Raw genomic sequence first — 17,120 nt, forward strand, 5'->3', positions numbered from 1 at the left:
ACCAGCCAGGTGTGGGACAACAGGAAATGGTGGGAACTACGGCATATAGGGAGCCCATAACCCTTCTCTTTCAGTGAGTCACAGCTGTGGTAGTCAAGTGCAAGTGCAACACTGTCAGTCACTCTGTGGCGGAGGCAGGAATGAGGGTTGTTATGTGAAATAAACCAGAAGTCAAATAAGGCATGCTGTGAGCCAGATCCAGCCCACAGCTCAGAGTGGGAGCAACTTAATGGTGGTTGGCCTGGACTCAGGGCTAGAATCCCTGGGCCTTGCCCACACACAGGGCCCAGCAGAGGATAAGGAGGGGGATAGAAGTCTCCCGCAGGGATAGGTCAGAAATCATCAGGATCTAGACAGGCATTTGGCTTTGGGGCATTTATTCCATGTCCCTTCAGTATACACCCTGGGGCCAGGTGTAGGGGAGGAGACCAGGCAGGGGATAGCAATAAATAACACAGACAGACAAAACTCCCCTCCAGACAGATGAGGTTAAAGGAGGTTAGAGGAGAGCCACACTGTGAGGATGCGGTGCTGGCCGGGGAGGGGCAGCTGGGAAGGATGGGGGGCCAGACCCCCAGGACCTTGCTGTCACCTGCTCCATCCCTTTCCTGCCTCAGCCCCCAGTACTTTAGGGAGGAAGGGAGCCCGCAGCCAGTGTGGGCCAAGGAGGGCGCTGCGAGGGTGGCAGCCACATAGGCTGCCCCAGCTCCCTCACTTGACACGGATTTCCGCATACTCGGCCAGCTCCTCTGTCAGGGTGTAGCTGTCCTTGGTGGGTCGTTTTCCCAGGTCCGAGTGAGAAAAGCTCAGGTCCAGCTCTGGGTGCTCCCCCCGAAGGCCCAGAAGCCTCCTCTCAGATCCCAGGCGCCTCTCACTCTACGAAGGGAACCAACCCATTAGAAGGGTCCCGTTCCACCTTTTCCAGATCCAAAGGCTGGAGTCACTTGCACCCCATCCCTTAGAGTTAAGTCCCAAAGCTCCATATGAACCTCTTTTTCTAAGGACCTCCAGCCCAGCCAGCCCCACAGTCCCCGCGTCCACTCTAGAGCCTTTTCCCATGCTGATCCCCCTTCGCAACACCCACCTCATCGCTTAGCCTGAAAGTTGCCTACAAATTCAATGTCTTCAGGAAAACTTCTTCAACATAGGAATTTGGGGGCACACAACTCAATCCATAACACCTTTCCAGAGTAAAGCCACCTGGTCAGATTTCACCTTTCCAAATGTTTGTACACCTCAATCTTGGTGATCCTGTAGGTGTGGCTTTGGCTTCCCCTTCATGCTTTCTACCACCACCCTCACCCCACTCCCATACTCCCCTCCCACACACACACAAGCCTTTGGACAGACACATAGAACAATGGCCAAAGACAGACAGACAGACGGGAGTAGCAGTGGGACAGAATAGACAAGGCTAGGAGTGCTGGGCAGGGCAGACTTAACCAGGGACCATCTTGGACTCCTGACAGGGAAGCACACATATGCATGACAGCCCCAAGGCCCACTGAGGGCCCAGAGGCAGGCACACTGAGGCCCCCCCGGAACCTACCTCCTGGGTGCTCATTCCAGGGTAGAGACCACTCTGGACTATTGGAGAAGGAAATGCTGTCATAGACCTACATGAGGGCTTCCCTTGGGCCTGAGCCCCATAGTCCCCGTCACAGTCTCAGCCTCAGCACCCCTCCCAGCCTAGGTCCAAGCCAGCCCTCCATACTTCCTCCTTGTCCCTCCTAAAGGGCATGGCCTCCCCTCTGCCCCTTGGCCTCCCAGGCCTCTCCCAGGACCCCAGTGTCCCTGACATTTAGGTTCCAACTAGCCTGGAGCCACAGGGTTCTGGCCCTCACCTTCTCCGGTGCCCCCGAGATGCGGAAGTCGCTGCTGAACAGGACTGGGGGGTTGTCCCCTGCGGAGAAGCTGGGGCTCTCTGTCACGTTCTTTCTGTTGGGCAGGAAATGAGAGCCCCAGTGGGACTCCCAGGCCTCCCTCCCCCTCCCTTTCTATACCTTCATCTACCTTAGGAATTTGGCCCAAGGGACCCCAGAGTTGGTCCCACCAATCTCTCTAAGATGGGGCAGACGGGCTCTACAATGACCAGCCCTTCCTGTCCACCACTGTCCATCCCTCCCCTGTTTTGTGACCCCTGATCTCTACCATTTTTTAGGACCCGCCTGGCTTCTCCAGGTTCTCTTCATTTGCTCTGGGTCTGTCTACCCCTCTTGCTGCCAAGATATGGAGCAGGGAGATTAACTCATTTTCGGTAGAGCCACAAGGAAGGAAAACAGCAGCACAGTGGTGGCAGGTGGGTGTGGTTTGGGCTGGGGAGCATTTTTGTTGCCACAGATGTGGGTAGTCATTGGCACTTCTGGAACCAACTGTGACCGACGCTGTAGCTGCAAGCAGGGAAGCTGGCTTTCCCCATCACACCTCTTGGAGGGCAGGAGGGCAGAGTGGAGAAACAGGAAATGACTGGTGGAAAGTGCTTGACTCAGGCACTGGCACATGCTGACCTGTAGTGGCTCATGGAAGCAGGACTCCTTTCTCCTCCGTCCAGCGGAACATCCTCAGAGCAGAATACACCCTCCCACATACACAGGGCTGCCCTCCCTTGCCTAGCCCTCAGCCTCCCTCCACCCCTCCCCCACCGTTAGAGTCTCTCCCCTCCCCCAGGTGGGCCCCAGCGGGGCACTCACTTTCTGCGTGTCTGGGTAATGTAGCAGACGATGGCAATCAGGATGGCAAAGGCAACCACGGCTCCCACGGGCCCAATCTTAGCCCACATCAGGCGGTCTGAGGAGAGAGAAAACCCAGGTGCCCTCAGACTGCTGGTGGGAGCGAACATGCCTGGGTTCTTAGGAGACGGACTGGGACATCAGTGACAGTGAAAAATATCTGTACAGCTGGCACATCCTTCACTGACTGACTAGCCTGGAGGGCCTGGAGGGCCTGGAGGGCCCAGGACAGTCAGGCAAACTCAGGGCGGCCTCTCCTTCCGGTCCAGAGGGACCTCTTTACCATATGATCCACCTGCGTAGCCTGACCCAGGCTCGGTGGCTGATGGTCAGCCAGCCTTGGGGAGAGGAGCCTGGATCCAAGAGGAGCCCCCTCTTCCCTGTGGCTCCCAGCCCCAGACCACGCCACTCACGGGCTCCCTGGAAGGGCAGCTCCAGGCTCTTGGTGCCGTAGAGGTTGCGGGAGGTGCAGATGACGCGGGGCGGGGCCTGGGCCTGTCCCCGCAGCGTGAGAATGCTGGTGAGCAGGAGGCCACTGCGCTCCGAGTACACGAACTCCCGCTCTGTCTCATTCACGGTCACGTTGCGCGAGGGCAGCTCGAAGGCCACAGACGGCTCCGGGTTGGATTTCACCACGCACAGGCACTGCACCGTGTCTCGGGCCGCTGCACAGTGGGACTCCAAAAGGATCACCGGAGCAACTGCAGGGGCAAAATCGGACGGAGTGGCTGGAGACAGCCGGAAGCCAGGACTCCCTGGCTGAGGGCCCGGAGCCGCATAGCTGTCATCGAGGTGAGCTGCGCTTTCTCCTTTACACGGCTAACTTTGTTCTCCCAAAACATAAATTACATCATGGTGCTCCCTGCTTAAACCTATCCTCCAATCGCTCTGTGTCACTTAGAATAAAATCCAACTTATTTGCCTTGGACTGCAAGACCCTGCGGGACTGAGCCACACTCTGACCTCCGTGTCTTACCCTGAAAGGCTCATTCCTTCCCGTCACACCAGCCTCCTTGCTGTTTCTCGGGTTTATGGAGCTTTTCCCACCCAGGTATTTGTGTTTCTCCCTCAGCCTGGAACACTCCCTGAAGGCACCTTCCCACTCGCTTCTTCGCTCCATGAAGGTTCTACTCAGACCACTCAGATACTCTCTCCTCCTCTACCACCTCGCTCCACTGACATCACTCCCGTCCCGCTAAGTCTCCTGCCCAGCACTCATCCCTACCCGGGTTATATATTGATACGGCTTATCTCTCTTTTCCACCAAGACAGGCTCTTATTCTGTCTCGCTCTGTTGCCCACACTTACATTGTGTCTCTCACGTAGCAGAGCTCTGGGAAGACTTGTGGGGTGACCTATTGAGTTCTGCCGCCCCCCTTTCAGGCCACCCTGCAGATGGCCCTGTTGACTCTCCAGAGCCCCCTTGCATTCTGATCCCCCTCGTGAGAGTCCCAGTGCCACTCGAACCCAGCACCACCCTCCACCCAAGGTTCTGTTGAGCTTTGCTTTACTGCCTTTGTATTTTTTAAAATGGTACAGGTATGATGATTTTCTTTCATTTTCCAAAATATGAAATTGTCGTCAAAATTTGAATGCTGCTTTTTAAAACTATATTCTCTTTCCTCCTGGAGAGTCGAGCACTCCCCTCTGCTCACCGTAGCCTGAGTTCTGGTTCTCGGTTCTGACCAAAACCCACGTACACCCGGGCCAAAGACCCTCAGCTCGCCAGCCCACTTACTAGTATTTTCACTTTCCAGCAAAAGAATATCCAGGTGACAGTGATGGGCCAGGGAGTCACGTGACCAGATGTATACATAATAGAGATGGTTCTAATCAGAACCTCAATGCGTACACATATCTAAGTCTGGTAAATCAAAAGTTAAATACCCCCAATTCTGTTTAGGCAGGCATACACCAGTCTTGCTGTAGTGTTAACGAATTAACACACTATAAGTAAACCAATAATGACAAACCTGAATGGACAGCAATTAAATTTTTTTAAAAACCCTTTCGTTCAAGACTGCACCGCTAGTGCTCCAGTGACGATGTCTGCCCGAGATGCTACGGGAATGCTGGCACCTGCCTGCATGTGCTCAGCATTTTCCAAGCTTTGCAGGCCGCCTGGAACACCCCAACTGACACTAGACAAACCCCAAGTGGCCATCTACTGGCTGGTGCCTCAATCAGGCCCTCAGCATCCTTGGGCCTCCAAGATGGAGTTCTCATTTATGCAAACAGGGTAATGGTCCTTAACTCACAGGGGCTACAGGAACTCTGAAGATAGACACAGGATTGTGCTGTAAAGACAAATTAACATCCACCCGAGAACTAATGATTAGAAGAATAGAACCATTCCAGCAGAGGGCGCATGTGAGCAAGGCCTTGGCTTCAGCATGCAGGGCGGACATCCAGCCTGGAGTCCAAAGGAAAGGTGGGTGGGAAGCGATGAGGATAGCTAAGACTTACGGAACATATAGGAAGTGTCAGATGCTGTGGAAGATCACCATCATTTCCGTAGTCTTCATACCCAACTTTGGAGTAAGATACTCTTATCACACTCATTTTTCAGAGGAAATGATTTAGGCTCAGTAAAGGTGAAGTCTCTTGTCTGAGATGGTGCAGCAAGACGGAGAGAGAGCTGGCATATAGACCCAGGGTGGTTCAGCTCTCGGGTACTTGATACCAGTAACATTTCAGTTTCCTTAAACTGGTTTGGGGTAAAGAACAACAGTCCCCTTTCCCAATCACATTGTTGTGAGAATAAAATTGCCAATACAGGCAAAGAGCTCAGACTCATCGCTTGCATGAGAGCCTCCTGCAGTGCCCAAGCCATGCCGGCTCTGGGGTGGGCAGGTAAGACTGGGAACCCTGCACCAGACTGGGTACCCACCATTGTCAGTGAGCACTAAAGCCAGGTGCTAGGGGACACAGACTTTAGGGCTGAGGCTGCACTCCCAGAGGGAACGCACTATGACACAGGCCTTGGAGACGCCTGAGGAGCTTAGCAGGGCGGCCGGGGGGCGGGGGGGGGGGGGGGGGAATGTCATAGCTGCTCTGCTACTCCAGTGGGTTGATGGCTTTATATTCCAAATCGAGTCTTTTTTTTAAAAAAAAATCCAGATTTTAAGTGAGTCCTTGGGTGCTAAGACCTGCAGGGAGGTGAAGCAGCTGAGGTTTGCCAGGTAACATCTGGGGCAGACGGGAGTCCAGAAGAATCTTGGCTCTGACCAACCTTCCTAGCTGCATGAGCATGGGGGAATTCTGACCTTCGTTCTACTTAGTTAAGGACTAAGGCTAACACACACCTGCTTCACAGGCCACCAGGAGGACCCAGCAAAGCCACACCGATAAAGGATGGAATCGTGACCCGGAATAGGCCCTTTATGGCCATTTGCTGCAACCACTCTTACTATGCGGGGGGCAGAGGGGGAAGGGTGACTGACAATGTACATGAGACGGTGTTGTGTGTATGTTCAGTGGGTTCTGACTCTTAAACTAAGGACAATTGGCTTGGGGTGTGACAGAAAAAAGGGTACATCAGAAGAGGGAAGCTGGGCCCAAAGGGCACATACGGAGAAGACAGTGCCACAAAGCCCATACATGGTGACCACATTGGATGCTGTGAGTGACCAGGGACTGAAGGGAATGTGGCCAATGATGAAAGGTCAGCAAAGGAGTGGATGGCCATGGCATTGCCCTGGAAGATGGCACTCCGGGAATGATCGATAGCTACCATGTACTGGTTATCACCATACATGCAGAATATTATGTATGGGCTGTGCTCGTTATCTTCCGGCAAACTTGTGTTGGGGGACCATTATAAGTGAAGTAATTGAGGTTGAGAGTAGTGAAGTTTGGAGACTAGTGCCAGAGGTCAGGTCAGAGCTGAGGAGGAAGCAGGAGAAATGGAAATATGGAGGTGACATTCCAGAGAGAGTTGCTGAAGGAGGGGGGGGGGTCAAAACTGTGACTTGGGAGCTACAACCCAGAATGGTGGCCAGGGTGGGCGTCGGTGTGTTAGTGGTGCTGTCCATAGAGAGGATGCTGGGGAGGCACCAGCTGGCAGTGGAACAAGGAGTTTCATTTCCAAGGCAGTTAGCTTTTTATGTGCATCCATCTCATCTCCCTGGCTTATATCTGTTAATAAGCTTGGTGTCTTCTTGGTGCTCTGCCCCACCTCTCACAGAGCCACACAGCCCTTTGCACAGAACCACTGCTGGACCACTGACTGTATTCTGATGTAATAATGCAGGATGAAGTAAGCTTTGGGCAGCACAGAAGAGTGGAACCAAACTGCCTGGATTTGAATCTTAAAATTCTGCCCTTTCCTAGCTGTGTGACCTTGGGCAAGTGGTACAACCTCTCTGGGCCTCCACTTATTTCTCTAGAAACTAGGGGCAGTAATGGAACCCCTCATAGGGATGTCATAAGGATGAAATGAGTGTGTCCCTATACAGAGCTTCCAACAATGCCTGGTACATAGGGATGCCCCACGGGGTTAGATTTCATGGTTACTATTTTAGTTAAAGAGGCAGTGGCCACAGGATCCAGAGTCTCCCTGGGTAAAAGCACACTCCAGGATGTGGAGACAAGTGTTCTCAGGTGGGACTTGTATTTTCTTATGTGGATTCCACTTTCCTGCCTTCCCCATCCTTACCTGCTGGTGCAACGTTAACTCTTGGTTACCCAGATGTCCCCTATTGAACCATCTACCTCAGGTGGAGGGGAGACACCAGTCAAGCCCGCTCTCAGCAGGGGACGGGGGTTGGAGGGGCATACTCACACTCCACGGAGAGGTTAAAGGCGGTGGCTCTCTGGCCATACTGGTTCTCGGCCACGCACCAGTACTCTCCATCATCCTCAGGTGTGACAGCCGGCAGCTCCACCTGCAGTTCACTCTCATAGATGACTGTAGCCAGGATCTGCTTCTCTTTGAAGATGGTGAGAATAGGATCCGGGTTGCTCTGTGTGGAGCACAGGATGGAGACCGTCTCCCCCTCCACAGCCACCAATGTCACGTTCACCGTTGGCTTCCAGGGTGCATCTAGGGGCAGAACAGGGGGCGATGGTCAGATGCCAGGAGGTACCTCTTCTGCCAGCCAACTTCTACCCCCAAATGTGACCCATAAACCCCAATCCAAGCACAGCAGCTCAGGATGGCTCGGGGAACCCCAGGCCTGGCTGTCCTGTTTACAAGAACAGGGGCTCTACAGCCAGAATGCTTGTGTCTGAATCCAGGCCCTGCTCCTTCCAGCTGTGTGTCTTAACCTCTGTGGGCCTCATTTTTTCTTATCTGGAAAATGGGCTTAATAATAGTTCTAACTCCATAGGAGTAACTGAGAACTTAAGTAATAGGCACTGTTCCAGCCTGAAGGAGGTAGAGGAAGATCCCTGCCCATGTGGTAGTTGCCATGTAAGTAAATAGAATGTATCATTGGCAAATTTGGGATAAGTGCCTTGGAGAAAAATGAAGGGAGGGATGGGAAGTTAGGGTGATTGCTGTTTTAAGTAGGATGGTGAGGGAAGGCTTCAGTGAGAGTAGAAGGAGGTGGGAGGAGCCAGCCTTTGGGATGCCTGGGGGAAGAGCATTTGTGTAAAGTAGTCAGAAACTGCTGAGTAAATGTTGGCTGTAGCTGTCATTATTATTATCCACAGCCCTGGCATTTTGCCTCAATAAGTATTTGTGAATGAAAAATGAATGAATGACTGCTCCTGGGTTCCTAGCTAAGAATCCTGTCTGATTAGCCCCCTCCTCTGGGGCTCCATAATGTACAGGTGCACACAATGGGCTGGGTGAGGCCTCGGGTCCCACCAGCCCTCCCATTAGAACTGGATTGGGACTCATTTAAAATTCAGATTCGTAGGGTCAGGCCCTGATCTACTCCCAGGTCAGCCAGGCTGCCCCAGGAAACGGAATAAAACCAGCTTTCCTGGGTGACAGGGACCACATCTGTCTTCTGCTCCTGTCCCAGGGGTGAGAGTGGTGCAGAGTAGGTGTTCACTAGATATTTGTGCAAAGAACGAAGGAATGAATGAATGCCTTGACCCACAACCCTCCTCTCCATCTTCCCTCAACCATAGTTCTGTCCCTGATGGCCCAGCCCGCCCTGGGCAGGGACCCTTTCCCCTAATCCCTGCTCTGCAGGACAGTGCCAAGCGAGTCCACAGGGCGGCCACTCACACATGACGCTGAGCCCCACGGTGCGGTTGTCCTGGCCATAGGCGTTCTCTGCCAGGCAGGCGTAGACGCCGTCCTCCCTGGGGGTCACTTCGTCCAGCTCAAGGAACAGGCTCTCGGCCACGGCCTCCCGAAGCACCGTGCCGTCCCGCATCCAGGTCAGCAGCGGCAGCGGGTTGCTGTCAGCCCCACAGAGCAGGCCGACGTGGGACCCCTCGATGGCCTCCACCGAGGAGTTCATCTCCACAATCACAGGGGGGTCTAAGGCCAACGACACAGTGGAATCAGCAGGCAGGAGCCACGGGCCCCACCCCCACCCCCGGGTGGCACCCAGGCTCACACTTGACGTCCAGACTGGCGTAGCCCTCGAACTGCAGGGTGGTGTTGGGGAAGGAGGCCTGGCAGCCCAGCCGAAGGCCATTGGCCTCCCTAGTGGGCACAAAGTGTAGCAGCGACATCTGCACCCATGTGCCCTCGTCCTCGCGCAGCCGACCCAGCACAGCCGGCTCCCCCAGGCCATCGTGGCCCAGCCAGCTCAGCTCTGGGCGCAGCTCTGGGCAGTTGTCAGGCACCAGGCAGCTGACCTCCACTTCCGTGCCTGCCACCACTTCCAGGGGGACCACGATGTTGGGGGTGTCTACATGGGCAGGGAGAAGGAGGACGGAGGAAGCAGACATCCCCACCTTGACCAACTCCAATCCTGGTACCTGGTTCCCTCCCCTTGGATACAGAATTCCCTGAAACGTTCTCTGACCGGTTACCTTCACCCAGAGCCCTGCACAGATCCAACCACGGTGTAATGGTAATGAAAACAACAATTGCTGGTCTGAGTCCTTCACAGCATTGGATTTGCCTCCCAGCCATGCTAGCAGGTAGGTAATATTACTTTACTCATTCTGCAGTTGAGGAGATTGAGGCCACAGCTGGTAACACTGAGCTTCAAACCCTGTCACTCTGGCTTGATCATCTGCAACATATTCCTTAAGAAGCCTGTCTCCTCCCCATGTTTGATTTGGTGTACTTCCGTGTGTGTGTGTGTGTGTGTGTGTGTGTGTGTGTGTTGGAGGTGGATCAGGCCTGTAATCCAGCTAGACTCACTACTGACAGGAGCCTGAATCTAAGAGCCCCAGGCAGTAGGGCTTCTCAGGCACTCAGCAGTAGGAATGTCCGAAATCAAGCAGTGGGTCCTACTCTGATGGTCAAATCTGGCCCAGAGCTGCATTTTATTTGGCCTACATTTAGGAATTAAAATATATATATCGGAACCAGCAGCTAATGTTTAGGAATTAGGAGATCACCGGAAAATACACAATTCTGGTTTCTTTTTCAAGTTCAAACTGCCTGGCAGCAATGGCTCTGCATTCTCACCCAGCGCAGTGAGCAGAGCCAGTGCCATGTGCCAGGCACGTCTCTGAGCACTTGACAAGCACTCACTCACTGAGCTTAAAGTGCTGCCCCTGCCCCCATTGCAGAAGAGGAAACCAAGGCTCAGAGAAGTTAAGTCACTTTCCCACAGTTGCCCAGCGAACGCAGTGATCAGGAGACCTTAGCCCTATCCCTCCCCCCCCCCCCCCGCCCCGCCCCTTTGAGGGCCACGAGACTGCTTGGGGTCCCCGCTCTGCTCATTTCTGTCATCCGCCTGATCTGTGTGGGCACCGGGCTTTGCACCTCCCAGCCTAACAAACAAGTCCCTGGGTCTGTGCTGCTACACCCCTGCCTGACCCAGGGATGCCCCCGCCCCACTGCTGTGCAACCCCCGGGGCACTCACTGATGATGTCCAGGACGCTGTGCTCGGAGAAGGTGTACTGGTTGTAGCCCCCTAAGTCCCCGCGGAAGTAGTACTTGCCGCCAAGCTCGGGGCTGAGGTTGCTGAGCAGGAGGGTGCAGTTGCGCAGGCCCAGGTCCCCCAGGAGGCGGCTGCGGCCCTGGAAGCTCTCGTGGACGACTTGGGTGCGTGACTTGAAGACCACCGGGGGGTAGTTTTTCGGGTAGGGGCTGTTGAAGTACCAGACGCCATGCACAACGGCAGGCCGCAGCTCGTCAGGGAAGTCAAAGCGGCAGGGGATGGAGACGCATGTGCCCTCGAAGGCGGAGATGGACGAGGGCATCCAGGCACCCCAGTGACCCCCTCGAGAGGCTGTGGGTGAGTAGGACTGCTGAGGCAAGGGACATGTCCTGACCGAATCACCTGGCCCCATTCTCGTCACCTTCCCCCAGCCTGAGGGATCCAGGGACCCACAGAAACAAGCGCAGCCTGCTCGGGGCCGAGGCCCCAGAATCCCCAGCCACCCCCTCCCCGGCCAGTACCTGCAATCATAATCCAAAACAGAGGCAGTGCTGTGAGGAATATCATTTTGTACAGCGTGTGATGACAGCTGGAGGAGGGACAGGAGGGGTTAAGGATTAGGGAAGGGGTTCTTCTCTTAAGGCTTCAGGAGGGGGCTTGTTCAGACAGTAGGTGCTGCCATTAATATTGATAAAGACAAACGTTTCTATGGCATTGACCAGGTACCAGTCCTCAGTGCTTTACTCTGCCGTATTAATTCATTCGATCTCTTTGAGGCAGGTGCAGTCATTGTTCTCATTTTACAACTGAGTTCCAGAGAGGCTAAGTAACCTGTCCAAGCCACACAGCTCGTAAGTATCAACTCCAGTGTCAGAGGTGACACGCGAACTCATTTTTTAGTTGATTTTTCTTTGTTAAATGGCATTTAAATATATAAAATAAATATCAAAAATATAAATCTTTGTTTTACTATGGTTGAAAATATCAAAAAATTTCTATATGTGACACGGCACCAGAGTTAAGTTAGGGTTTTTCAAAATGCTGACACACCGAGCTCAAAAGGTTCGCCATCACTGAACTAGGCCAAGCCCTATCTGCCCGGCTCCAGGTGTGCAGGCTTAACCCCCAACTGTCCTGTCCCTACGTGGTTGTAAGATGCTGACAACGATCCTCAGCACCATGGTGCCCCTGGGGACCCTCAGGAAGTAATGACAGAGCCAAGCTGGACCAGCAGCAGGAAGAAGGGGGAGCCCGGAGGAAGGAACCCTGGCCCTCACCTCAGTCTCCCTGAGTTGGGGTGTCTTCTGGTCCCACTTGAAGATGTCAGCCTGCCAACCTGGAATAAGAGTCAGACAGGTGCAAGGGGGCAGGAGCCTGAGCACCCCTGTCCCGCGTGGCATCTGCTATGAGTTGCTGCCTGTCGTAAGGCTGCCTGCCGTGGATGCTCGGGCCCCTCCCACACAGCCTAGCAGCTACTCTACATAGGGTCACTCCCCACCCCACCAAACTGCCATGGAGAACTGTGTGGAAGGAAAGGGGAATGACAGAGCCTTGTGGGGGAAGGGGATGTGGTGAGTGGGGGGAGACCTGGAGGTGGTAGGCAGAGACTTAGGGCCATCAATGACTGGGTTTCACAGCATCAGCATTCCCAACATGCCGTGTGAATTCCTGCCGCCCGCTCCCACCCCACAGACGGCCCCTGCTGTCCCCACCCTCAGCAGAGGCCAGTGCCCAGCACAAAAGAGCCCTGTTCCCTCAGGGGGAGGGTGCTGCATCTTGGGGGACTCCTGGGGTAGGTGGGGTGAGAGAAGAGACACAGTCCTGGCTGGGCTCTATGTGGGGCCAGGAAGGACCAGGGGTTGGGAGGTCAGGAGACCCTCCTGGCTGCTCTGTAGGTCCCCCTCAGGGTTGGAGACAGGGTCTCCAAGAGCTGCCTTTCCAGGCCTTCACCACCCTCTTCCCACGGACACAGATGCATACACAGCCAAACACATGCAAATGCTGCTCTGAAATATGATAGATCTAGACCCAGCCAGAGGAGCAGGCTTGGGCCACAGAGACTCATGTGGACACCTGGTCAGGACCCTACAATGTGAACAGGCACTGAGACCCCTGTGTTCGTAGACTGTGCTGGCACACACAGTCACAGAAGCACACCTGCACTGACATTGGCACCACGTTCAGGCATGCACGTGGACCTGCCTGCATGCCATGCTCACAAAGACACACGGCTGCACACCCACACTGACATGTAGCTAGGACAGACCTGCCCAGACACATATTGATGGACACAAGGCAGATGATGGCAGTGATGGTGACCCTCCAGGGCCACAGTACATAAACATGCACGACACATCTGTAGTAGTGAAATTCACAGGGCCAGTGGGCTTTAGGAAGAGCAGGTCTAAAAATTTTTTTGGTGGGGGTGTAATGAAAAAAGGTTGACAAACACTGATGTAAATTCAGACCCACCCAGGGGTCTGAATTTACACACCCACACGCGCACACACGCACACACGCACATACACGTGTATACACGCGCGCACACACGTGCGCACGCACACACGCACACCCGCACACCCCTTGTTGTGCTCCCAGGTGCTGGAACTTGCTCACTCCAACCCCACTGCCTCACCCTCCCAGAGGGCAGGATGCAGGTATCTAATCACCTGGGCATCAGTCAGCTCTTCACCCAGCCCCAGGCATTTCCACCACATCTGCCCCAAACTTGGAAGCCCCAGGGCAGCTGTTCCTGCAGAACCTCCACCAGGAGGGGTGCTGAGGAGGGCCCTTCTTTCTCTCTCTGTAGTTTCTTCTCAAAGCCCTGTCACTGTCCTGCCATGGTCCCAGCTCATTCCAAAGTCCCAAGGAACACCCTCCCCATCCTAAATTAGTGGCAGTTCACAGCGCCATCCTCACCTTACACATACCTCCGGTGCCCCTGCTTCACCCTCTCAGTCATGGCCCTCTGCTCCCACCCTGTCCCCAGCCCCTCTTGGCTGCTGTGTACTCACCAGGATGCTCCTGTGTCTGCACCCTCTGCTCCTCACCCCTGCTGACAGTCCCCTGGCCTCCCAGGGTCTAGGCCCCCACTTGCCAGCCCCTCCTTCCCGCCACCACCCCCCTCCCCCCGTGGGTGCCAGGGACCGCCTGCCTCCAGGGCCCAGCTCCTCCCTGTCCCCGGGGGAGGGGGGCACAAAGGGGCCCTTGTCACCATTGCTCGACTGGGCAGCCTGATGCCTGGGTTCTACTAGCTCCTTCCTGGACGGGATGGGGGGGCTGCCTCACTTGTTCCCCTCTCCTGCATTGCTGTGCACTCTGGTTCGGAGTCCCTGGGAGGGCATTCTAATATCTCTGAACATCTCAGACTGAGAAACAGAAGGCATTGTCCTCAGCATCCAGGGAATCTTGGTGGCAATGACAGGTACAACCCTGGTCAGGAGAGGCAACAGAGGCAGGTGTGGGTGGGAGAGGAGACAGGACCTTGCCATTCTGGGCTTCAGTGTCACCTCCACCCTCCCTTACAGTCACTTCCCTGGTCACAGTGGTGCCTGCATCCTGGTGTATTTGCTTCTCGGCTCTTCTTGTCATCAGAAATGACCTTAGGTATTGACTATCTCCTCTCATGAGAACATGACCTCCAGGAGGACGAGGGCTTTGCCTGCTGTAGCCCAGCTCCTGGCGCAGCTAAGCTTCATAAACGAAGGGTGGATGCAAGCACGTATCTGTCCAGTACCCTGTGGCACCTTCTGACTGGAGGCCTTTGCACTGATTCCCTCCTCCTGGAAAGCTCCTCTACCTCGCCCCACGCCCACTCTGCCTCGCCAGAGCCACCGAGTGGATGCCACTTCCTCTGGAAGCCGGCCTGCCTTCTCACCAAGCCAAAGTCCCTCATTTACATGTGACTGTCCCTCCACACCCCTCGGCACATCTGCTCATCTGCACAATCGGTGAGCTCCTTCCCCACTAGCCAGGAGCTTCCAGAGGGCAGTGTTTCTATCTGTCTGTCTGTCTTACTCCCCTAGAAAAGAGCCCCAAGGGTATTTGCTGAGGGCTGTGCTGACTCAGCAGGGTAGGGACCCGCTGTGGACAGATTCCGCGTGATCCTCCTGCCATCCAGACCCTTCCATTGGCACCATCTCTGCAAAGTGGTGGTGGGAGCTGGCAGTGGTTTGGTTAAGTGCAGTAGTGTTTTGACTGTGAGCTGCTCAGTCACATTGGGGCATCTTCTGTGGGGAGGAAGGGCGGGAGGGAGTGTCCTTCCTCCCAAGGGAGAACCTGGGTGGATGGCGGGCTGAGGGGTGGGAAATCCCTCAGACAGGGAATTGAGGAGAGAAGGCTGGATGGAGGAGGGAAGGAGAGTCCCATCCCCACATCAGGCTTTATGATGTCAGACTCTGCCCGTGCCTTTCCCAGTCAGGGACAAAGGCCCATTGAGAGTGGGGTGGGGCTTGAACGCCTGGGTCCTGGAGAAGAGAGGGGCCTGGTGCCTGGGCTTTGGGGGAGGGACCATGACCTGGATACTCACGTTACAGCCTCCAGTGTCAGCACCAACCCCCTTGGGTTCATGTACCTGCGCTGTTTTGGGGTACATCTTTCTGGGTGTGAATTGAAGGCTGTCCCTGAGAGAAGGATGCACAGGCGAGTGAGTCCCATAGACAGCACTGGCAACTATTACCGAAATCTGAAAACCCCGGTGTCCAGAACACAGGAGGACTGGGGGACCGGAGAGCATAGGCCTGCCTACAGGGGAGCGGTGCCACTCACACCCAGCCCCCAACTCTGCCAGATCACCCAGTCCTTCCCTTCAAGGCTAGGGACACTGTGACAAAGTACCACAAAACAAATGGCTTAGAAAGTTTATTATATCACTGCTGGAGGCTGGAAGTGGGAAGTCAGCATTTGGGCATCGGTTCCTTACGAGGGCTGGGGGAAAGGAGCTGTTCCTTCCCTTCAGGGTCCCCTGGGCTTGCAGATCGCCACCTTCATGTTCAGCAGGCGTTCTCCCTGGGTGAGGGCCTCTGTGCCCAAGAACCCCTTTTATAGGACACCAGTCCTCCTGGGTTAGAACCTACCCTAATGACCTCATTTTAACTTAATTACCTCTCTACAGACCCTCTCTCCAAATAAGGTCACAATCTGAGGTACTGGGATTTAAATCTTCACAGTTTAGCCCATAATATCAGGAGTTCAGATTTTTATGTGCCGTACCTTGCTTTTTAGGTATTAGCCCAATTGTATCTAAAAATACTGTGCAGTGCAAGCAAAAGTCAACTCAAGGCAGATCAAGCCCTCAGGCCCACTTGTTTAAAGCTCTCTTGATCGATAGCTGGTTCTTGGTCTCAGCGCTCAGCCAGAGTTGTCAGCTTTGTACCAGGAGTTGTCAGCTTTGTACCCCCCACCCCCACCCCCACCCCCACCCACCAGCAGCATCAGTATTGCCTGGAAGCTTATTAGAAACGCAAGTTCCATGGCCTCACCCCAGCCCTGCAGAGTCAGCCACTCTAGCAATCTGCCCGTAGCAGATTCTGGTGCCCACAGAAACTGGAGCACCTTTGCCGCTCTCTAGGACCACCTGGAGAACTTGCTAAGATGAGCAAAGAGCACTCAGCATCATGAAATGTATTTAGTCGTTTCAGGTTTCCCACCTCCCAGGCATTTATTGGGGGGTCCGGAGTCCTCTTCCTTCCCCTTTATACTGATCCTTTATACTGATGAGGCATTTGACAGTTTCCAAAACCATTTCACACTCATTCCTTGCTGAGCCGCTCAACAGCCCAATCAGCTGAACACTGTAGGGACACTTCTGTCCTTTCACACATGAGGAGGTGGGGTTCAGAGCAGGGGGTGGAAGGTGGGGGTAGAGAGAAGATGCCTGCTCCATCCTACAGCAAATGAGGCCAGGCTCTCCAGCTTGCCTTCCTCTCCCGCCCCTTAGTCTTGGTTCAGGAAATCCTCTCAGAGGAGGAGCCTCTCATGGCTTCGAAGGCAGAAAGCAGAAGTATGTGGGTTACCAAACTGATCTAGCTCCCAGTTGGGTTTAGTTTAGCTCCCAGAGTGTTGATTTAAAAAAATCAAATTCCTTTAATCAGTTGCCAAAATTTTTACAATCAGGAGGGATGGCCACCTTCTCTGGGAAAGAAGCTCTAGCCATGTTTCACCCGGAGCCACTTTAGATGGGATCAGGCCTCCCCACTTCCTGTCCATACACAACACTGAAGCCAAATGGCCAAGCCCCTTCAACATCACACCACTGCTGATGTTTTCTTATAGGCTAAGAAGATAGTGAAATGCATCTTTGTTTCTATCAAAAGAGGGAAAATTGGATAAATTGAGAGGGATATAGCTTTTAAAAAGAATGGGAGGGACCTTAATTCCTTGTGAAGGTGAACGGTATTCTCTTCTGTGTGTCATGTGCAAAGTGTG

At 54.3% G+C, this 17,120-nt stretch overlaps 1 protein-coding gene across 3 annotated transcripts; it reads right to left on the bottom strand.

Annotated features, from left to right (window-relative positions):
* Positions 1-360: 360 nt before the first annotated feature.
* On the bottom strand, positions 361-13,756 carry MAG (myelin associated glycoprotein). Of its 3 annotated transcripts, none has more exons than XM_070397810.1 (11): positions 13,709-13,756; positions 11,972-12,030; positions 11,216-11,283; positions 10,677-11,045; positions 9,248-9,544; positions 8,911-9,168; positions 7,513-7,773; positions 3,143-3,430; positions 2,691-2,787; positions 1,845-1,938; positions 361-876 (listed from the first exon to the last, which is right to left on the bottom strand). In XM_070397810.1, the coding sequence occupies exons 3-11, from the start codon at positions 11,259-11,261 to the stop codon at positions 712-714; spliced, it is 1,875 nt and encodes a 624-aa protein (XP_070253911.1). In that variant the 5' UTR covers positions 11,262-11,283; positions 11,972-12,030; positions 13,709-13,756; the 3' UTR covers positions 361-711. The 3 variants fall into 3 exon arrangements, with proteins under 3 accessions (XP_070253911.1, XP_070253910.1, XP_070253909.1); XM_070397808.1 differs by lacking the exon at positions 13,709-13,756 and adding an exon at positions 1,550-1,587 and having other exon boundaries at positions 789-876; positions 11,972-12,028; XM_070397809.1 differs by lacking the exons at positions 1,845-1,938; positions 13,709-13,756 and having other exon boundaries at positions 715-876; positions 11,972-12,028.
* Between the last annotated feature and the right edge of the window lie 3,364 nt (positions 13,757-17,120).

The sequence above is a fragment of the Myotis yumanensis genome, unplaced genomic scaffold (genome assembly GCF_028538775.1).
Source record: "Myotis yumanensis isolate MYYU_CA2020_CCGP unplaced genomic scaffold, mMyoYum1.0.hap1 SCAF_18, whole genome shotgun sequence".
In the NCBI taxonomy this organism is placed as follows: Eukaryota; Metazoa; Chordata; class Mammalia; order Chiroptera; family Vespertilionidae; genus Myotis; species Myotis yumanensis.